We start from the raw sequence: 24,010 nt of genomic DNA on the forward strand, positions 1-24,010 counted from the left end.
GGGAGAGGAAAACACGATGGCAAAGCAGCACTCGGTGGAGCCAGTCCATCACCGTAAGATGAAAGCAGGGAGAAGGGCATGCGGCGGAGAGAAGAAAGCACCATGTTCATCCTGAGGATGTCAGCAGGCATGGCTCTAGGAGGCAACTGTGGGCCTCCCTCTAAGCAATTTGCCAGACAGGAGTGAGGGCCAGCTACTGGAAAGACCTCACGATCATTTTACAAGCAATTAGTCTTTTGGTATCTGCCAGCTACACCAGGATGCATTGAGCAGGCAAGCTCAAACGGTACATTTCCTCTCCTACTCTCTGGAAGCTATGGTATCATTTTTAGCTAACACAGGACAAGGATTACGAACAAATACACTAAGGGCATTTTTAACATTTTACTATCCCTCAAATGTTCTACATCAAAGAATTCGTGACTGTTATTAGTGCCTAACAGTGAATGGGAACGTGTGATTTTATTTCTATCTTTCCAGAAGATGAGCAATTTCAGACCAATAAGCTTCAATTAGCTTACTCTATCTTAAGATAAAATGGTCACTTTTCCAAGAGGACCCTAAATAAAACAATTCCTAGCTTTGCCAGCTTTTTACAAGATTAAATTCAAGTCCCTCAAATCAGTATTCAAGGCAGTCAATCTAGTACCCTCTTACAACCTAAGCTTGTGTGCATGATCTCAGTCTGAGTCAGGGCAATAACCATACTACCCTTCCACTTAGTCTGGCCATGACCTAGCGGGCCGCAGAGACTGTGTCCAGCCTGTTCATCACTATATCCTCAAAGCCTAGGGGTGCTCAAGGACTACTGCTGGGAAGTCAACCAACCAACCATTTGGATGAAATGAATAAACCAACAAAAGAGAAAACAAGATCCTGTTCCTGAAAGAACTGAAGAATCTACTTACGTAGACAAGGCAAATTCAGTTAACAAATAAACCAAGGCAAAACAGGATTACGACAGAAAGGCAGCATTCAGATAAGTGTCTCTGGAATATACAACAGTAAAATTTGAGATATTGTGGGGACAAGGGGATTTGCTTTGGCCTTTAATATACACCAAAGCACACTCCCCCTTGCTGAATAGTCTCCCATCTTACATTCTTGCCCAGCTCTAGACCTCAATTTTCTATATTTCATTTGGTGCCCAAAGGAGGCCTGACCTTGCCTACAAATCTTTCATGATAAAAGCCAATCGATTTTCTTCTTTCATTCAATTCTTATGAACAGTTATGAAGAGAATTATCATGTACATACATCTCTATGCCAGGCTCTAGGCTAAAGGTTTTTATATACATTACCTTATTTATTCCTTATGGCAAGCTCACAAGGACGTTAATACTAGCCTCATTTATGCAGCTGAGGGAAGTGAGGCTTAAAAGGGATAGTAATTTGCAAGGATGTGAACTGAGGTCTGCTTCCTGAGCCTGCTACAGTACAGGGACAAGGAGCAGATGGGAAATTTATAAGCTCTGCTCTCAAAGAGAATGCACACGTTCTAATAGAGATGTCGGATACGCAGAATTAGGTCAGAAAAGACTCGCTAAGTGCTACAGCAGTCCAAGTGCAAGGGGAATATGGACCAAAAAGGAACAACTGTTGGGCAGGGAAGTTTTCACTGATATAAGGGGACATTTCCTAAACACCAGGAAGCATGCTACCTTTTTCAGGAGAGTAAGTATTCCAGTGATAGAAAGAACAAGTGTTTGTATTGGGATGAGGGTGTAAAAGAAAACAAGGCTAAAATAGTAGCCTGGGCCCCAGACCGTGAAAAGCTTAGAAAGTCTTGCTAAAAAGCTTAGAATTATTTCTCATATGCAGAGGGGAATTATTAAAACCGAAGTACATTCATATACCTGTGTGATAAGGTTCTCCAAAGCTGCTGAGCAACAGCTTTTTAGGTTGCCAGGCTAACCTGCTGGAGGTATTTAATAGAATATCCAAAAGCTACTTTATATTTAACTTCTTTCATTGCATTCATTCCTTTGAATATTTATCAAGCAGCTACTACAATGTGTCACTGTCCCTAGGTGCTGAGAAACAGCAGTGAAATCCTAAGAAGAGGCAGCAGTTGGTGTGACAGAGGTGCGAGCTCGTCACACAATAAGCGTAGTGTGTGAGGTGGGGAGTAGCACACAGTGAGGACAGGCCAGATCACATAGGTTTTTATGGGCCAAATCAAGAAATTGGATTTTCTCCTAAGGCAGTAGGAAGCTACTGGGAAGTCTGAAGTAAGGGAACAACGTCATCTGGTATATGTTTTAACAACATAGGCCTGGCTGCTCTAAGACCTAATTTTAGCTGATCAAGAGAGAAAGTAGGGTGACCAGTTTGAAACGTATTAAAGCATTTAGATTAAAAAAAAAAAAAAAAAGATGTGGTACAATGGTGGTACAGTAGGCAAGGAGAATGTAGACTGAATGGCAAGATGCTTTGAAGACAGTCAACAAGTTCTTGCTAAAGGACTCAATGCCATGGAGAATAGATAGGTGGACTGTAAAGAAAAGAAAAGAGAATATCTTGATTTTTGTCTCCGGTAAGTAAATGAGATGGCGATACCCTTGGGGTATCTTGGTTTAGATTTTTTTGTTTCAAAATATTTTATCATTAGGGCAGTAAATTTTTTTCAGAATGATTTAAACTTACAGAAATTATGTAAGCTATCTTTTAATCAAATATCAACGTTTACCAAATGTTTTGTTCAGCTTAAATGTTATTTCAGTTGTAAAAAAAATCCTCTTACAAAATATAACTATAAATCTTAATGGATTTGAGCTGTTTTTACACAAATATATTAACTGGTCTCTTTTATACAAAGCCTGGTTAGAAATTCATAACCTTTATTAAATGTTATAAAATAAAGGAGAACTCACTGTCTTAAGAAATGATTTATATGTATTATTTAGTGGTTGACAATCATCTGCCCAATATAAAACAAAATGCATCTACTGTGATTTTTTTTCACACTGTAGTTTACCCTCAGACTTCATATATAAGGATTTTCCAAAATCAATGGTTCTCAAACTGTGGTCCCAGACCAGCAGCATTAGAATCACTTGGGAACTTGTTAGAAATGAAAATTATGTGGCCCCACCCAGACGTACTAACTCAGACCCTCTGAGGGCTAAACCCTGCAACCTGTGTTTTGACAAGTCTTCCAGGTAATTCTGATGCACTCAAGTTTGAGAACCACTACCAAAAATAAAAGCTGCAGAGCAATTTCACTTAAGCTAATTTAGATTAACGGGGGGCAGAGGGCAGTGGTGAGGGGAGGGAGAGGGGCACATCATTTTTAAAAGTAGTAAGTACTTGGGATTTATGTGTTAAACCAAGATAGAAACTTAGTAAAATGATGTAGAGGCAAAACTATGCTTTGTGGTTATAATTAATTCAAAAGTAATTATATTAAAATAATTTGGCAAAATGCTTTAGCAATTAGAGAAGTATGATTTTGACACATGGTAATTTTATGTTAGGCAAATGTGAATTGTTAGAAAATATGAACATCTATTCCTCTGTTTTAGAGTGCTGTAAAATGCAGGTAGTGAACTTAAATTTTCAATTAACATAACTAGCCCAAAATAAAGCATTCTAAATCTTAAGAATTTTGGAAGTGCAAATCTTAAGAATGATAATATCTTTAACAAACTATAATATTCTGATAAATCAATACTCTGTAAAGCAGTAAAATCATATTTTTGAAATTAAGTATTACCTTAATAATAATGTTCGCTGAAAAACACCCATGATTTATTATAGCAGTTTATAAACAGAGCCACTTAACTTGCATGAATAAAATTTTATTTTTAAAATTATACAATGCCCTTCTTTTAAACTCTGCTACTTTACACAAGCTGTTAAATGTAACAGGGAAAGAAACAGTGGGGGCCTCTGCTTCATTTTGGTGGTGTTCCAAGACCAAGTAGAGGCCCATGCACAAAAAGTTTTAAAATTCTAAATTAACAACATATCAATACCACTTTCAAGTATTTTTAAATTATCAAGATCACACCTAAAGAGTGGAAGCATCAATGTTAGTCATTTCAACAAACACCAGGTCCCACTGATCCCTCTTAGTTTGAATCTCTGTACCACTATTTAAGAAAACTTTTTTTGCTTCTCTTTTGTATTTGAATTCTTTCCACCCCTGGTTTTGATCAAAAGTCACACAGCCTTTCTCCAGCTCCTCATTTTTTATTTAGAGGAACTGACCTGATATGTAATATAATAACAAATACAAATAAATACACTGCCAACTCAGGGAGATCTGTGGAACCAATGTTTTATGGCAATCTGCAGTTCCCTACAAGTGCTACTATCATCTTTGGTGTTCTGAGCCTTCCTCTGGTTGAAGCTGTTTAATTCTTCAATCTTGGCATTTATGCAGTTTCTTTGCTTCTCAGCCTTTAACAGCATTTAAAGATAATGTACTTGACAATACTATATCTCAAAATGTGGTCCGTATACAAGTCTCTCATCTCCTGAAACCTTAGTTTCAAATGTTAGTGGATTTAAGTTCCACTGTTCTCTCCTATAAATCAAATACAGTGTTCTTGCACACATTTTGGTCTCTGCTGCACCAGTATGTGATTTCATAATGGAAGGCATTCTCCATTCTGTACTGAGAAGCCTATGGCCATGTAACTTCCAGTGGAGACTATAGTCTGTCCAGTGCATCCACTCCAACCACAACTGGGTTTCTAGGATTTGGGTAGCTCTGCACTGAAGCTGCTTTAACAGTTTCCCATGGATGGTCTTGTGTCCTCTGAAGTCCAGGTCCTCATGGCACCAGGGACAAATATGACAGCACTCAGGGAGAGTAAGGTGGAGAGACAATACCTGACCTCATTCTCCCTCCTTCAGTCCTAGCACCTGTTGAGAAACAGGGAGATCAAGGACCAAAGTCGAATAGAGGAGGTGCTGTAAGCAAAGGAAACTGAGCAGGCACTTCCAGTGAGACACAAAGAAAACCAGGAAAACAGTTTTGGAGATGCCAAGAGAAGAATTAACTTAGGAAGGGAGAAGCGGGCAACAATGACAAATGCTGCTCAGATGTCAAACATGACGAAAGTGGAGAAATGACTACTAGTGTTCTCAAGAGAGTCACTGGTGACTTTGCCAAGAGCCAAAATGGAGAGTTTTATAGAGAACATGTGAGGTGAAGACAATGCCTAGAGATGATTCTTAGATCAGGCCCTACATACTCAGAGCAATCCTAAAGGAAAGGACGCTCGATACACAGTTTGCTTTCATGATGAAAGCAGGTACAACATGTCAGGGCACCCCATTTCTCAGTAATCACTGTGTCCAAGAGAACTGAGTGAAGGGGCAATGAAAACAAGATAGCTTGAAAGATTCCTTTTCCAGTTCTTGAGGGCCAACGGGGAAACTGGAAAACTTGGTAAGAAAACAATTTCCTTTCATCCTCACTCCCCAACAGAGGGGCATATGAAGCCCAAGAGCACATGGGCTGGATACAGCAGGAGTTCAGTCAATACTGAAGAATGCATGGGTAATTACATAAGTGAAATCCAACAGGTCTTTATTGGCTCATGTACTTAATTTGGTGGGTGTTTGTGAAGACTTAATGATGAAAGGTATATGAAAGGTGCCCAACACGGTGTCTAGCACAGGACTGCTCTTCATTTTCTTTAGTTCTAGGAACATCCAAAAACGGCCCCCCAATGAAGTTCTATCTACTGATCTATTGGTCAGGGAGATATAAAGAGATGTTCCTTCGCCCAAATCCTGAAAGTTAAATCTCAGGTAGGCCAGGCCTCTAAGGCCCACTGTACCCTAATTCCCATGGCATCCATGAGTCCTTCCCATGCTGTAAGCACCCTTACAGAGTCCAGGGACAAGAGGCATCACAAAGATAGCTTTGAAACAAGCCAGCAGATAGGCACATTTCATCCCCACCCCATTTGCCTTGTCAACCAGGTCCCCCATGTGTAAAGTGACAAACTGAAATAGGGGGAGAAGGAAACAGAACAAGGTCAGAGAAATACAATCCAAAGTAAAAATCACTTCTGTGTGGAGCTCACAAAAGATCTGGGTTACCGTCGGCTGCAAACTGCTGCTCTCCTGGCTGTAGGTCTTGCCGGAAGTCATTCTCCTCGTCTGAGTCATCTGGGTGATGGTGATTGTTGTCATGGATGTTGGCATTATTCTGGGCATTGTTATCATTGTCATTGTTGGAGTTCTGGTTGCTAACAAGGGCCGAGGAAACTCCAATTCCCGTGCCTGCACTCAGACCGACTCGAGCACAGCCCTAAAGTGAGATGAAAGCACATGCATATTCACTCAGGTTAGTTAATAGAACACTTCATTTTTCATATTCCTCCGTTTCATCTTGACCTAAGAATCTTTAAATAGCACTACTTTCACATATGCATCAAGCACCTTATTAGAGGCTCATAAGACTTCAAGCAAGATGCAGCGCTATCAGTCTGGACTTAGAGATGACGAAATGCAGTGGAAAGAGGTCTGTGTAAGAGACCAGTAGGTGCTACAGCTGGGACTTGAAACCCAATAATCTGACCGCCAATCCTGAGCCTTCCCCACTATAATGTACTGCTTGCACAGTGGGAATGTAACCATTAAGAACTGAGGAGAGAGAGGGTAACTAGCTGAAGCATTAAGTTTTTATTACAGTGAGAGCAAAAAGTTTTATTAGTTAAGCAGTTTTGAAATAATATTTCATACAACTAGACAATCTCAAGGTTTTCCAGGATTTTCAACTGCACAGAAGAGAGAACAGCAAAGTAAAACATTTCCAAAATAAATCCCTAATCCATACTTATATCTGAGGTTCCTAATTAGAGATTTAATCTTGCGACTAATTACTCTTGAGTAATACATTTTGACCTAGCTCAAATTTCCACCTTTGCTCTTACCTTACCTTCAGCTTATAGAACTGACAGAGACAGCTTTCCACTTACTTTTAGCTTTCCCTTCTCTGGAGAGCCCTTACCAGCGCAAGGGGCCATGTAAATTATAACCTTTATGCCTTCACTGAAGCTAGAGTAAAGTCCAATTGTAACAATGTAAGGGCATATTATTAGGAAAAAAAATCACTTAGGTTTTGTTTTCTTCCTTGAGTATTAAAACAAACAATAATTCCCTCAAATGTGACTTACTTTGGGGGGTTCACGAAACATCTGGTCCAGTGAAATAAACTCGAGGCTGGGCAACAATTCAATAAACTGGCCAAAGGAGTCCAGCTTCAAAGCATGGCACCGCACTAAGTTGATATCCACCAATCGCGTCCATCTTGAGTGGTCTGTTGGGAGAAACGACATGGCCAGAGAGTTTGACTAACACTTTCTCCATTACGGATGAATTTTGCTATAGGTCACAAAGATTTTCAAACCCTTTTCCTTTAAATAACTTTGATTTTATCTCATGATCTCAAAAACTTGATGACTAAATTATGATGTCTTCTTACCTAATTTCATTGTGAAAACGACAATGGCTTGGGAATTATTAACTTGAAACCAAGTCAGCCCTGATCTAAATGTGATCCATTCAACAACCTACATGCCTATTCAACAATAGGACACTAGGTTAAAGAAATGCTGGTGCCTTCTTTTAATAGAACATTATACAGCTGTCAAAAAGAATGAAGGAGAATTGAGTATGCTTGCTATGGAAAGCTCTCTCACATACTCTTGGTGTAAAAACCAAGCTACAGGAGAGCGTCTACCTAATAAGGTCCTCTGTATATAAATCATTTTTAAATGCTCTACATGTATAGGCTGCAATATGCACAAAATAATCTGTCCAGAGAATATTCAAGAAACCATTGACGGTGGTTACCTTTGAGAAGAGACTTTTCATTTTGTACCTTTCTGTACTGTTTGGTATTGTTTATCAAGTGCATGTATTACTTTTAGTTTTTAAGTGTTAACAGGAGTTCTGAGTGATGGGATTATAGGCCATTTTTTGTTTTCTTCTTTATACACTTCTGTATTTAAGAAAACAAACAAACCAAAAATCCAATAAATGTTCTTTTTTTAAAGTGATCTACGCCTGCTACAACCTAAAGTTTGTATTTCCCAGTTAACTTCTTGGTGCAGCTGGGCGAGGGACAGAATTTCACTTCTGGGAGGGGAAACAGAGCCATTCTAATGAGTAATCCCAACAGATGGCCCAGAGCCTGAGAAGAGGCTGGAGACGGGCTCTGTAAGGAGCTACAGTAGCCTTATGAGGCAACTCAGACAGGAGAGGAGGCTGTTGTGCAGGTGTCAGTGAGGGGGCTTGGTTTGGTTAAAAAGGATGTCAACTGAAAATTCTCTAGCTCTGAATTTATTTAAAGGTTTGCGAATTTAGGTATTTAAGAAGGGCCTTAAGAGTAACAAATAGTACCACTCTCTAGGGAGGAAAATGAACTCCCCCATAAGGAAACATATCAAGTACAAAAGTCACACTTCTATACACAAGGGATCAGGTAGGGAGGGGAGAGCTGAAATAACCTAAGATTTTAAGGCAAATGAAAATTTCACCACAAGTTAATGCTAAATACGTCACCTAATTAAAGTTTTTTTTTTTTTTTTAAATACATACCCACTTTGTCCTTTCAGATGATGTGCGCCATTTGAAGGTAAGTCAGAGAAAACAAATATAATATCCCAGGCAACAATTCCTAACCTTAATTTTGTGTGCCTGGCTCAAAGAAATATACAAAAAAATCAGGGCAGTTGAATCCGTAACCTAGACAGTGCCAATTTCTAGGCAGAGAATTTCAGGAGTTCAAAGAGGCACTGATAGAACATTTCCAACTAGGTTATCAAAGGTTCCCAGCACTTGTATGAACATTCATATAAAATATCTACATTTTACATTAGGAATACAATTCATATCACACACACAAAACAAAAATATGTATTCTTTTGATAGCAGGCAGACATAGCCATAGTTAAGCCTACAGTACCTGAGATCCAATTGTATGGGTTATGGAGATGGGGGCAATTATAAATTGCCAGATATTTGATACAGGAAAAAACTTCATTGACTGCCTTCATCCCTATATCGGTGATGATACCAGGATTTTCTACCACATCAGCCAAACCATACTTTACCAGATCTGCGTTCGCCATTCTGCCTAGAAAGAGAAATCAATTCCAAAAAAAAAAAAAAGACTCTTAAATGTCATGGAATGTTGCCGATTCTTTATCTTAACATCCAGTATATCACTCTCTATGATTGTTCTGTGTCATCGATCCATCATCAGGTTCAAGTCTGATTACAATTTTAGGGTTAGGTATTCGGTGTAAATACCATTTACTTGCAAAATAAAAACTTACATTAATATTAAAAGTCAAGGGATAGCTAACAGAAACAAATTATTTTCAATTGTTTAGAAGAGGAAAAAAGAAAGCAAAAATTCTTAAAGCAAAACTGAAGGATATATTGTATTGGTTCACACGGTGAAGTTTTAGCTTTAGCTTAGAAAAATAAGATCTTAAATATGTAACTCTTTCACAGTGTCAGGATCATGTTTTTGGAGTCAGGTGTGGCCATGTGTAGAAAAGAGTAAACTGGGAATTCAGGGTCATTCTTAAAACCCACGGTACTGGTTAGTAAAGATGTGCCCATCCCCAGAAAATGGGACTTCTAACTCAAATAATTCCCATTAAATTAGCACTCCCTCTGCCAATGGCCTTTAGTGCTCCCCATCTTGTAGGCACGCACAGGGATGGGGGTGGGGGTGGGTATCAGTAAAAGACAATCCTCCGTTCTCGTCTGTGGCACTGGAAATCACACCTTAATTCCTTGCCTCCTGTCCTCATTTTTCCCAGCTTCCTGCCTTTAATCTCCAGGATGGTCCACTTGACTACAAGCAATCTGAAGGAAAAGGGACTGCATCTAGTTAGTTAACAGTCATATTTTCAATGACCAACAGAGTGCTGGGGAGACAGGAACTCAATATACATCTCTCATAGTCCTCACTACCACCTGCCACCAAGTACGAAGAAAACACTGTTGCTCTGGTGAAGATGCCCCACACATCACAGGGATTTACACCTTTAGCTCGGAGCATGTTTAAAACAACTATTTACTCCAAACTCTTCCAATTTTATTCTCCACATAGTTCACAGTCTCTCTCTTACAGTCCCCGTTTTTTGTATTTACTGGCATTTCTTGCAGATTCTACCTTAATCCAATCCATCCTTTACAATTCGGCTGGGCAATTTTCTTTAGTCTGCTGTAAACACATTTTTCTTATCCTTTGGACTTGAAACTTTTCTAATGATTGGGTAAATCTGGAACTGACCCTGTTCCCTGTCTGCATAAATGTTGTAACCTGACATAATAAATCCATCATCGTACATTCATTCCTTTGAGACCATCACCCTCTTCCAGCTCTTGGGGTCTCCTGATTATCACGCTCCCTCAAGAACTCTGATGACATCACCCAGAACTCATCTTTGTTTCTTTTGCAGGTCTCAATTCCATCTCTCTCCCTCTCACCAAAGCCCCAGCACTAAAGACAACACTACTCTGGTTTTTAATAAGTTTTACATTCCTATCGCCTTTGAATAAAACTCTGCTATCATAAATCTATGAAAGCAAAAAACTCTTGGTGTTCATCTTCGGAACACTTTTCTTCTACTCGTAACACACAGCTTCTGCTTTTCAGCACATCCATTTCCCCAATGTGGCACTGTCATTTTTACCATAAATGTATCGGGCACAAAGGTGATGTTTCTATTGATATTTTGCCAAGTCTTTGTAACAAAACAGTGATAGAAGTTGTACTAGAGGTGATGCCACCCCCACCGTCCTGGAGAGGTGCTTCAAGATCTAAATTACTGAGAAGAATGAGATTAAGTGACAAAGTATGAGCAGTGACCACGCGTTCCTCCCTGGATGCTCTGTCAGAGGCACCTAGCACCTACAGTGATACAGACAATCCTGGGCTGTCTTTGGAGGATCAGAGGCAAATACATATATGGAGAAATGGATGAACTGCAGCAAATACGAAATCAAGAATTGATTATGAAAAGGTCAAGACAGAGATTTCAATGTGAAAGACACTATGAAACATGCTGAAAAGCACAGGGAGCAGTAGTCAAAAGGTAAAGTGTTTTTCTATTGAATTTGTGTTTCAGGGAAAGAGACACTGTAGGGAAATAGCTGGTTATAAAGATAACTCTCAAAAGACAATCTTTCAGTGGGCCTAAATGTGGCCATCTTGAAAATACAAAATTTGTCAAGTTTTGAGCTTTGGGGAAGACGAAAAAATAAAATTATAGAAGGGTTTTCTATAATAAAATTATAGAAAAAAAAAATTTTGCTGGGTTACACATAAGCTACTGTAGAAACAACATAGAGAATGTAAGCAACCTCATTCAAAACCAGAAAAGCCTGGTATCAGATACACTAATTTTATATGAAATGACTATACTAGTTTAGCATTTTAAAGCTATGTTGGTGAAAAGCCCATCTTTTTCAAAGTTACACAGATTAAAAATAATTCCCATTAAATTGGCAAGAAGATAATAATTTGATTTCTTAATCCTTCGCATGTAATAACGAGCACTGCAACAAAGAAAAAGTAAACAATATTCAGACATCTATTAAAAATGAAAAAGGACAACAGTCACGTTTGACCTAGACTGTCCTGACCAGAGGAATTAAGCCTCATGTTCTTCTACAATGCAAACTAGATCCTAAGAAAAAGTGCCATCTGGTATGACAGTGAGTTTAAGAAAGACCTGTTAGAAATTACACGGGGAAGAAACAATTCTTGCAAAAATAAAAACATGCTGACGGTGGAAATGCTCTTGCATGTCTGATTAATGTCATATGTGGGAAAAAAGCTTGAATAATGAATTGACATGCATTCAAACCCAAAGGAATGAGTTCCCAATTGTAAATACATTCCAGAAAATGCTGTCAACAAGCCTTCCAACAGCAATCATCATCAAATGAATACTGACCATTATGTGCTCACACTATCTGGGAAATCCAGAACCCCCAGCGGGCTTATTATGGAAATGAAGAGCATGGACAGGGAATGGGACCTCATCTGAGAGGACCATCAAAAGCTTCAAGAAGTGTGGCAGATCAAATTCAACAAATGGAACCAAGGATGACATTCTGTGAAAAAAATGAAGCAGAATGGGAAAGAAACTTGGGCAGTAAAATGGAGACAATATCAAATGTAGGTAAGGATTTTTTTTTTTTTGTATACTGTTAATCATTATATTTTCTTTAATATGCTAAGTCAGAGGCAATATGGGAAAAAAAAAAATCACTGACACTTCAAGATTAAATTAAAAGTTCCTTTTTCATGAAGGCAGAGCCCCTAAAATCTTAAGCTGTCTTATATCCAAGAAAATATGGCACATCTCAATTCAAGTTTCAGTTTGTCAAGTAAGTTCCCTACAGCAATTCTAGGGAATAAAATGGTTGATTAAGTCTTACTCTGCAGCAAAAACTCATCTACATATCCCAGATGAAGTGTTTCAAACTGGGGGAACTCCAGCTCTGCCATCTTTAGGGCAGAAAAGACGCCATCTTTGGTTAGGGAAGGCTGGATCCGAACTTCATGTAACCTATGAGAAAAAAATATCAGAGTAAAATAAAAACCATCAGCATCAAAGGTTCTTCCTAGCATAAGGCTCTGAAAGAAGTTCATCGTACCGAAATGTCACATGCAAACAACTCTCCTCTCCTCTCCTCTATTAAAAAACATTAGAGATGTTTCCTTTAAAGGAGCATTTTGCAAAGTGTGGGCACAAGTTACATTAACAATGAGTTACACAGTAAGAACTGTATATCCTTTCTAGTGCTTGCTTAAACCTGATTAAGTCAAAGTCAGAATCTGCATCTGATGCTGATTATTCAACATCTTTTTTTATGCTGTTAAAAGTGCCATTTTAACAAAGATTATAGCTCTATATTGGGTAACAATACCTACTTACTTAAACTTAGAAACAGTTTTATTTATATTCTTAATATTCTTTTGATGGAAAGAGTTTTGTTTTTAAATTGAAAAAAATGGTTAACTCAATTTAAATACAATATAAAAGGAGAGGCAGACTTCTGATCTGTAGGAAACAGTAAATGTGGCATAAACTGATATAAAGATATGTTAAAAATATAAAGATGTTAAAGGTCAGGACTCTTAAAAAGCTGACTTAAAATACTGATTTCTGAATAGCAAATACTATCACCAACTAAAATAATTCCAAAAATCAGAGAAGATTCAAAGAATGGTTCCCAAGACAGCTGCAGTGTATCAGTGCTGATTTCTGTTGGGACTTCAGAATGTTGACTGCTTTTCTCTGATGAGACCACACCTCTGCAGAGCTTGCTGGGTCTGGAGGGCAGCTCAGCTGGTCATCAGTTATAAGACTACTACTAAGTGATGCCCTAATACTATTTAAACAACTCCTTTATATTTTACATCTGGATGAGACATAATCAAACTTCATACACACATTCCCCCAATTTTTGTAAAACAGGAAAAACATAACTCTAAGACAAAAGACAACATGAAGAGGAAACATACCTACGAGCAGCAGTGATAATGAGGTAACCAAGATCTACTTCAAGAGCATTTTTGCATGCTCCCAAAACAATTGTGTGCAAATTTCTAAAACCACCTAGTTAAGGGAGAAAAGGAACAAAAACAGTAAGAATTTCCTTTGACTACAGCATGTTCAGTATTTATATGCATTTTAGATGACAATTATCTGGTTAAAAGTAAATCTAAGTTTGTTTTTTCATTCAAATTAATATCTCAAGATGAATTATGATTACTAGTCATTTCCTAAAAAGAGATGAAAACAGATACTGTCATTCTAAAGAGGCATTCTGATCGTGTCGGAAAATTACTCCAAATTATTGAGGCTTTTAAGAAAGGGTTTTCAGAAAGCTAGACATTCATAAGGGAACTGTAAAGAAGGGATCCTGACATTTTCTAGCCAAAGTTTGAACCTCCAATATATCATATGGAACAAGACCACCACTCCTTTAACTTCAACTGTTTTTTTATGTTTTTGGAATTTGTTCTGTAAATACAGAGCAAAAACAGTACGTGAATTATTAACGTATACAGCTCAATGAATTTTCACAAGATTGACTTTAAACTTTTATGAATAGAATCACACAGTATGTACTTTTGTGTCTGGCTTCTTTTGCTAAAATTCTTGTTTAGGAGATTCATCCAGATTGTTGCATATAGTGGTAGTTTATTCATTTTCAACACTGTGTAATATTCCTTTGCACAAATATGTCACATTTGAATCATCCATGCTGTTGCTGATAGGCATTTGGGTTGTTTCCATCTGGAGGCTATTATGAACAGTGCTACTATGAACAATTTGGGGCATCATCTTCTGGTGAAGAGATATGTGCATTTCTGTTGGGTTTAAAGCCAGGAAGGCAACTGCTGATATGCATACAGTCAACTTTAGTAGATACTACCAAACAATATTTTGTTGCTCTACATCCTGGCCAACACTATTGTCTCTTTCCTATTAGTCATGCTTAGGCATAAACATTTCAGTGCTTGTGTATCACACTCTGGTTTTATTTTGTATTCCCCTAGTGATTAATGATGTTTATCATTTTTTCATGTTTATGGGCCATTTAGTTACCACCTTTTGTGAAGTCTTTTCTATTCAGGTTGTATCCCTATTTTTCCTATCAGCTTGTCTGCCTTTTTCTCATTAATTTCAGAAGTACTTCATATACTCTAGATACAAGTCCTTCATCTGATACCCGTATTGCAAACAGATTCTCCCACTCTGAAGCTTGGCCTTTCACTCTTAATCATACCTTTTGATGAATGGAAAAAATGTTTTATATAGTAGAGTTTAACAATTTTTTTCTTTATGGTAAGTGTTTTTTGGTATCCTGCTGTTTGATAAATCTTTGCCTACCCAAGGTCAAAAAGACATTCTCCTACCTTTTTTTATGAACGTTTTGTTTTTCACGTTCGGATCTATGATTCATCTATCTGGAATTAACAACTTTTGTGTAAGGCATACTGACTCCTTAAGTAAAATATAAGGCAGAGTCATTCTTAAACACTTTATTAGGGGAGAAAAGTCTGTTTTTTCTTTCAGGACATTTATACAAATTCTTAGCTTTTGGCATCTCTCTCCAGGTCTTCTTATCCCTTCTCTGACTTTTTCCTGTTTGCTACAGCCATGCAATAAAAATAATGCTGCTCATCTTGAGGAAGCTTGCTCCATCCCCTTCATACAATGTAATAAAGTATACTTCCACCATACTTGACTGAAAAAATGCCTAAAAATGTACTGCTTACTCATATTCTAATAGTATTAATAACATCAATTTTTACCAATAGTACTTAATGATATTCCATTTATATTTTGAATATACAAAGTTAGATTTTTGTTCTCAACAGTTAATTATCTACTTTGCTAAATTTTGTGGTATTTGTGTTGTAATGAGGAGATGTGGAGCACATTCTGTTATATATCATTATTTAAAATGTAACTAAAGGACCTAGAGAGTAAAATATATTTTCCTTTTAAAAGCCATCCTCTGAGATGGATCTAATATCCAAGTGATAAGCATGAAAGCATCTGATATACCTTAAAGTATGAGACAAATGTTAGATGTTATCATTACTAATGCCTGAGTTCTTTTGTAGGCCTAAGATGTCCAAGTCAAAAAACATCTCTTTTTACCAACAGACTACTAGAAATCCCTGTTAATATTTCTCAGGAAAATTCCAAATATAATAGCTGTACGATTAACTAAGTAATAAGGATTAACAAGCCAGAAAACATGCTTTATCACTCTATTTTGAGGTTTAGCATTGCATAAAAAGAAAATGAATATTAGTCCATGCTCATGGTTACTTATTCTCCATCGGAGCACCAGACAGAAAGGGCAATTACTAACAAGCATTTTCTTTTAAAAAGACTCACAAGAGAAGCTAAATAAAAGCATAATAATTTTTTAAACTGGTTTAAAAAGTATTCAGTAACTAAAGAAAAATGAATACCTGATCTCCAACTGTCTTCAACTACGTGTTGGATAAGACCTCCAAGGAAAGGAACTCGAACCATTTCCAAATGTTCCAAGTTTCGGGCAGAGGCTAAGCCTGTTACTAAAGGGACATACTTCAAGGAGTTTGTGGGCCCTAGGGGGAGAAAAATACTTCAGTGGAACAATGTAAATTGACTTAAAGATGAATTTTCAAACCAGCAGCTGAAATAACTTATAAATTCTATGTGTGAAACTGACAGCCAAGTAGTTAATTCTCTATAATTTATACTTATTAGAAATGAAAGTATTAGCCTGTTAACCATGTATTTATTCAGCATAAGGATTTTTCAGTAACACTGGAGAAATACTTAGTATTTTTCATAAATCCCCCAAAGTTTCAATAGTTTTGAGCTCAAAATAACTAAGGGGAGAAAGCCAAGGGGAAGGTGGGATCCTTCACTCAAGTAAATAGCTGGTCATAAGTACCAATCTGTGACCAGTGTTATATGAGGTATTATGGAAGGTCACAAGACATAGTCCTATCTATCACAGAGCTTACAAATGACATGGAAATAAAACTGAATAATTCTAAGAATACAAAGGCGTGACATATCAACTATAAAAACAAGATCCGTTGTACTACATAAAAAAGAAAAGAGTAAAAGAGAAGAGGAAGGAAGTGTATAGCTCAGGACAAAGGAACAATACACAGGTGTAAAAACAGACACTGAGGTGAAGGCTGGTAGGGTTGCAGAGGGGACACTGAATAGGCAAGCCTGACAATAAAAGAAGGTACATCTTGGTAAAGAATCAGAAATAAAAATATCAAGAGGGGCCCCAGCTTTTAAGAACTTTAAAGCAGAATAGTTCCCACCTGACAATCTAAGGCAACAGAGACACTGAAGGTTTCTGAACAGAAAAGCAGTTCCATAAAAGCAGTGCTTTCTGCTTTACGAGATTACGTCATGCTATGTAATCAGAAATCAGACAGAGATCTATTCTAACAATCCTACAGAAAGTAAAAAGCGAGAGGTGCCTGGGTGGCTCAGTCGGTTAAGCATCTGCCTTCGGCTCAGGTCATGATCTCAGGGTCCTGGGATCAAGTCCCGCATTGGTTTCCCTGCTCAGTGGGGAGCCTGCTTCTCCCTCTCCTGCTCCCCCTGCCTGTGCTCTCTCTCTCACAAATAAGTAAATAAAATCTTAAAGAAAAAAAAGAAAGAAATTAAGTGCCTGTAAAAAATATGTAGAGACTGTGATGCCCCCCTCTCCCCCCGCCAAGGGTAAAACACAAATCACGTGTCTATTGACTTTAAAACAAAAAGAGCATTTATTTTCACAAGGTGAATAATTTACCAAACATAAATAATAATAATGTAATGTAATTCGATTTACAAATGTAGCTATGGAGTTTGCTTTAGGATATTTTTAGATATTTTAGAACTGTGCCATTACCTGCACAGTTCCTCATGACGAAAGTTCGTAAACTGATGCAAAGAAAGTCTTTGAACGGCTGTGGTTTAGTGAGTCTTACCCACTTCATATAAAGGTGCCTTAGCATCGGGATACAAGGAATTTCAGGAACATTCACCCCTAAAAACATATACCAAAAAAACAAAAATCACAAAAACACTCTGTATTCTGCATAAAAGTGCAACAGTCTACTTTTCAAGTTGACAATTTATTCTTCATGGATATTTTCACCACAACGAATTGCCTAATCAAAGTCCATCAAGTTTGGCTTAGTTAAAACAGGCTTGTAACGAACAATTTAAGCAAACCATGAACACTCTACTTTGTTATTTCTTTAGAAAAGGCATATGGAGATGGGATTTTAAAAGTATTCCCACTTTTTATACACATGAATCTTTCTCATAACTCTACAACTCTTCCAGGATACATACATACACCCAGTAGAAGTAAAATGAAAACAGGTTACTGAAAACAAAATTATGTGGAAGGAATACACAAAAGTACTATTTGACTATCAATATCCACTGTCCCACCAGTGAAAAAACTAAAACACAGGCAGGCTAGTTGGCTTCAAATATCATAATATCCAAAAACAGAGATTAAAGCTGTTTCTACAAATGAATGAACCTTAAGGATTTGTAAATGTGTGGGAGAAACCAGTCTGTATGACTCTGAGAAAGTGAGAAACCCATCAGTCATTTATTTTAATATTTCAAATTGATAAAGGTATTTTATCCTTCAGATCCATAAATGACTTAACACTAGGAACCATACCTGCAGAGGACCCTGTCTGGGAGAAAGGGGATGGAAAGTGGAAGGAAAAGCCGGGAGACACAGAAGAAGAAAGAAGATAGGTAACTTGTAAGTTCTGAAGGGAAGAAAGCAGATCAAAGACCTTGTCCAACAGTTAAAAACCAGAGCCTCACAAAAAGCCGAGGAAGTGACACAAATCTCTGAGAGAAATCCTAAGGACCCAGTGTGATGGCATTTAACACACAGCAGCTAGCAAAACCAGTTTAATACCAACTTCACTGGTAGAAGTCCTGCTAGCAAAGGCAACTAGAGAAAGCGAAACTAGCAGAGTACCTGAATGACTGGTTTTTTAGAAGCTAAATTCTGCAGGATGCTCCTACTATAAGGATTACTCCTTAACCTGCCCCTTCCCCAAAAGCAGGTACCTTTAGACTTAAACTACGCATATACCCTGTATGGCAGCAGATGGGAAGTAAAATCGAGGATGAGACCAATGGAAGAAAGGCAGAGGCAATGAGGTATAGACTAAGACTCAAGATGCAGAACTCACAAATGTACACTTAGTATCTACCATGATGGTGGTAATTCTGATTAGCAAACTCAGTAGCAAGAGTGAGAGAGAGATCCACCAGACAACATAGCTCTATCCTATGCCCAATCCACATTTTGCCTCAAATCCATTCTATAAACAAAGGACACAATTGCTATCTTCCCAGCACGTGCACTAATTTTACTATACACATTTATAACACCATCACAGTGTTAAACTATTCAATTAATCAAATGAATGCATGCATTTCAACCAAATTTACCTACTTATATCTGCAATGAACAATGACAGGAATCATGGGAAATACACTGACTTTACAGAGCTTACATTATTATAAACTTCAGATATTACAGTATCTTTATTGTCTAAAAATGCAGTCTCAAACTAGATATCCAAAGGCCTAATCACAATCATTCCTTGATCATGTAAATAAAAGGGGGCTAGAGTGCATTCCTCTTCTGCCATAATTGTGCACATAAACCCTAGTTAAGACCCACTCCTTACCACTCCTGCTGCACTCCCTGCACCACCTGACCCAGTTTCAGAAATTTCTAGTTCTTAAGACCATCACCAATGCCGAGAATAATGCTTAGAACAGAGCAGATACTCAATAAGTGTATTTTTTTTTTTTTTTTTTTTTTTTAAAGATTTTATTTATTTGACAGAGAGAGACACAGCGAGAGAGGGAACACAAGCAGGGGGAGTGGGAGAGGGAGAAGCAGGCTTCCCGCGGAGCTGGGAGCCCGATGCGGGGCTCGATCCCAGGACCCTGGGATCATGACCTGAGCCGAAGGCAGGCGCTTAACGACTGAGCCACCCAGGCGCCCCTCAATAAGTGTATTTTAAATAAAGTATTTAATAAATAAATATTAAAAGTCAGACTACAGTAACAGAAGTCCTCCCGAAACCCTTTCAATAATGTTAAGCCAGAGGCGGCAAATTAAATTTGAGAAAATATATACCCTTATTATTTACTTAGATAGAAATTATTGGCTTAGACTATTTGGATGGAGAATGTACACTATAATCACTGCAAATAAGGTGCCTCTGGAAAAAGAGCACCCCATTTCCCATTTCTCAGAGAACAAGAAAAGTAGCAGATTTTTCTCATTGGCTCCAAGTTGAACAAAGGGAAATGTTCTGGTTGGAGAAGATACAAGCTCCAAGTAAACTAAGAGCTATTTGGCTTTTTTATTCCTCAATGTTCTAGAGATGAGCTGTGTAATAAAGTTGCCACTAGGGGCGCCTGGGTGGCTCAGTTGGTTAAGCGACTGCCTTCGGCTCAGGGCATGATCCTGGAGTCCTAGGATCGAGTCCCGCATCGGGCTCCCTGCTCGGCAGGGAGTCTGCTTCTCCCTCTCCCACTCCCCCTGCTTGTGTTCCCTTTCTCGCTGTATCTCTCTCTGTCAAATAAATAAAAATCTTTAAAATAAACAAATAAAGTTGCCACTATTGCATGTGGCTGTTTGATAAATGAATATGAGATAAAAATTCAGTTCCTCTGTTTCACTAGCCCCGGAGGGAACCATATGGGAGTACAAACCCATGACATTTCCATCACCACAGAAAGCTGCATTGGAGACCTCTCCTCTGAAGGGTTGAACTAGGACCAAAAGGGCAGAGAACAAGGGCAGGATTCTGGCTCACTGAAACAAAACAAAACAAAACAAAAAAAACCACAACCTAACAACTTTCAGAACTACTCAAATGGTCTTCAAAAAGGGAACAGACTGGTTGTGAAGCAGTATTTCTCTAACCCTCCAGCCCCCATCTAGGACTCCTTAATGGGAAATCTAAATTCGTATACACGTCTCACAAGCATTTCTTTGGCCATCATCAATCAAGAAAGCTATTTCTCAAATTCTCATTATTCCTTTTCAGTGAATATTCAGTTATATGACATTTCGAGGAGACACAGGTGACCCAAGAAACATGTACTTACCAACTAAATGTAAAGTCTGAATTTTGGCTCCTATAGGAATTTTCAGTTTATTTTCAGGAGGAATTGGAAATGCTCCGTTACGATTACGAAATTTCCCCAAAATATGAACATGAGGCATATATGTCCAAATAGATTCTACCAATTCCAAATGAGAAGTTTCCACACCCTAGAAAATAATGCCAAGCAAGCATAAGAAAAGGCTATTTATTTAGCATCCAAAGCTTCTATTTCTGTATCATAAGATGCTAAGTACGCAATGGAACTTAAAAGTTTGTTATGGATGAAATCTGCACGTGAGTGAGCATATTCTTTCATTCTTTGATTTATCATTTCATCAATCAGTTGGTATCAAATGTTGAACCAATTACACTCACCACTAAATTTGGGCATGCCTGCAAAGCTTCCAGAACGCCTGGAATGCTAAAAGCCTCATGGCCCCGTACCCTTCGCCTCTCAAGGTATCTAGGATGAAGGCCATAAAGCTGTTCGACATCTGGCATCTTCTTCAATAGTGTTAGAAAACTGGAATCTGTGAAGCCTGAGAAATTCAGAAGCATTTAGAGGCAAGTTAATCTTTGTATTCATGAACATTTATTAGGCACTTGTCATTTCTGTCAAAAGTTACCAACAACAAAAGGTTTCCTTTTTAAAGTTTCTTAAGACTAACACTATGGCTGAACAAACAGTTAAACAGAAAATATATTCCCTTAGTAATAAAGGAAATGTTTCAGAAACCCCACTTATCCTGAATTAATATTTTACAGAGCTGAGGCTTTTAATTTATGATTGTCTTTTTGTTGCTGCTGCTTTTAAGGCACACAAATCTTCGACTAGGGACAACACACATTTAACCTGGATAATTTGCACCCATTACTGGATTGGTGGGTGAGGAGGGACCACCTACCTGATCAGCACTACCCTCCACCCCTCCCAAGGTGCTCTCTGGTCCAGAGAACCTCTAAGGCTCTGTTCTAGAGCACACAACTAAAAAGGGAGGAAGATATGATCCTCACCTTCATGAAGCTCACAGTTCTAACCTAAATCCCATCTCAAACTAGGTTCTCTTGGTCTATCCATTTCCTGATAACTACTCTATCCTGTGTTTAACTACCACTCCCTGGACATTTCAGAGAGTTGATTCTTCTGAAAAAGACAGATCAAGTTAGCTAAGAGAACATAAGTGAACCAAACTGAAAGGATGCTGAGCTGACAGAAAGCTATTTATTTGGGAGGCCGACTGTGTTCCATCCACCAGATGGGAACAGAGAGGCAGGTTACTTTCACAGCAGGGGTTTTGATGAGGTAAGGAGGGAGACAAGTTTCATTAGGTTGATACTTTATTTAATCTGGGGTATTTTGTCTTTAATGGAGGCTGTCAGAAATCCAACTGTCCGCTCACTAATGACAAGCAAAAATATTAACTCTCAAGAATGTAAATGGAGCCCCAAATCACTAAGTCTTACATACTAAAGTTTTCAAAAGTTGTTCTATTTGAACAGGGCTGGTCCAGATGACTGTGGTAACTTTAGAATCACAAAACTGAAAAGTAAGAAGAGACCTCAAAGATTACTTGGTCTGATTATACTAATAGTTCTTATTATCATCGTGTAGAATAACCTTCACTAACTGAGCCATTCAATGTGCTAACAATTCTACGTTTTTTCATCTATTCTCCCAACCCAGTGAAAAAGGTAATCACCCCACTTAGGAATGTAAAAATGAACCTGAAAGAATTTAAAAGCTACTGTGTGAAAGAGCCAGAGTTCAAAACCAAGTCTGACCACTGCCAATGTCCATCCTCTTTTGTCATACACTCTCATCAAAAAATGGATATAGTTCCAGCTTGTTTATTGAGATTATATGAGAACCCAAAGATATCACATATGTAAACCATAAAGTACTACATAAAAACTGTAGTTATCATTATTATATAGAGAATCAGGGCCTAAACTCCAGGTTTAAACTATTGCCAGAGGGGCATTAGTAAGCAGGGTTAATGAGATCTTATTCTAGGCTACAGACTGTTTGCTTCGACCCTCTTTTATTGCAGGGATGGGAAGCCTTGGGCTCACAGGTATTTATCACAGTCTGAAAGAAATCAGCAATACGCAGACAGATTCTTCTCTAATTTGATAAGGGGCAGAGATGTTAAGGCTCAGGCTACATCACATGGGAGCTCTGCTATCCTGCCTCTTTATACAGTGCATTAATCCCATTGCTGGAATTCCTGCTGGTCTAACCTCTGTTAAAGCATATCTAATCTAAGGACTGATAGTCATTTTCACATTTCCCTCATTTTTTTCCCCCCTTTCCTGCTATAAATGATTACTCTCTGGAATAAAAGAAGTCCTTTTCCCTCAGGACGGTTTCTTTGAAGTATTTGAAGACAACTGTGGCTTGCCTCCCACCAAGCTAAGTTCTAGCCTCAGGTCTTTGCAATGTTCTTCACAAAAAGCTATATATACTGATAACTAACTGGCCAACTGAAGAGTTACTAGTTGACTGATGACCTTTCGAAAGGATATGGCACCCCAAACTGTAAAATATTCCAGTACCGCAGTCTATCCTGTTCCACTTCACTTGTCAAGGTTCCCCCATCCCACCCTCATCACATTTTCAAAATATAAGGATCTGGATAACGCTGATAAGATGTCGTTAAACAAGACATTCAAAATTGCTACACAACAGTAACTAAAAGTCACTAGTTAATAGATTGGTGTTAACTGAAAAGAAGCCTTGATTGGCCCTTCATTTTAATTCCTCCCTTTCAGGTGTGCTCTGCTTAACTGAATGTATCAACTTTCTTTTCTGGTCTCTATGTGAGGTCCATTTGTGTGGTTAGGCTACTAAGTCCGAATTCTTCACCCAGAAGACCAATGCCCTATTTGAGAATCTCTAAGACCTTGTATAGGCCTTCCAAAAGTGCTAAAGAAATGAAAGCTCCAGAAGTGCAATTTCTGTGGCCTGCTAGAGCAGCTTTACACAAATTGATTAATATCTGTTTAACTAGAGGCTGCCGTTAAGGGGTACAGGGAAGCTATGAAAACCTGCGTCATAGAACAAAGGACACTTTGTCTAATATAAGAGACATACATTGAGTTCTCCGATGGTACATTTGTGGAACAGGCTGATGTAGTTCCTTAAGGAAATAAACCAGTAAAGCCTCCGGCAAAACATTTTTCAACCCAAATGAACCTAAGTAATTTAGGTAAAATTCACCTACAAGGTGACTTAGACTGCCTATCTTAAGACAAGTAATGTTTGATGGGAATATTATGAGGTTCCAGTAGGAATCCAGGGTACCTTACAGGCTAGAT

At 38.1% G+C, this 24,010-nt stretch overlaps 1 protein-coding gene across 4 annotated transcripts in view; it reads right to left on the reverse strand.

Moving 5' to 3' along the window:
- Positions 1–24,010, reverse strand: part of FBXO38 (F-box protein 38) — a 54,711-nt gene that overhangs the window by 17,628 nt on the left and 13,073 nt on the right. For all 4 annotated transcript variants that reach the window (XM_021700680.1, XM_021700687.1, XM_021700702.2 and 1 more), the window contains exons 4-12: positions 21,068–21,231; positions 20,694–20,859; positions 17,431–17,568; positions 15,995–16,132; positions 13,523–13,616; positions 12,433–12,563; positions 8,933–9,103; positions 7,140–7,282; positions 6,061–6,271 (exon numbers count right to left, since the gene is read on the reverse strand). In XM_021700680.1, the coding sequence (XP_021556355.1) occupies positions 6,061–6,271; positions 7,140–7,282; positions 8,933–9,103; positions 12,433–12,563; positions 13,523–13,616; positions 15,995–16,132; positions 17,431–17,568; positions 20,694–20,859; positions 21,068–21,231 (1,356 nt within the window). The remainder of the gene's footprint in view (positions 1–6,060; positions 6,272–7,139; positions 7,283–8,932; positions 9,104–12,432; positions 12,564–13,522; positions 13,617–15,994; positions 16,133–17,430; positions 17,569–20,693; positions 20,860–21,067; positions 21,232–24,010) is intronic.

This window comes from Neomonachus schauinslandi, chromosome 7 (genome assembly GCF_002201575.2).
Source record: "Neomonachus schauinslandi chromosome 7, ASM220157v2, whole genome shotgun sequence".
Taxonomy (NCBI): Eukaryota; Metazoa; Chordata; class Mammalia; order Carnivora; family Phocidae; genus Neomonachus; species Neomonachus schauinslandi.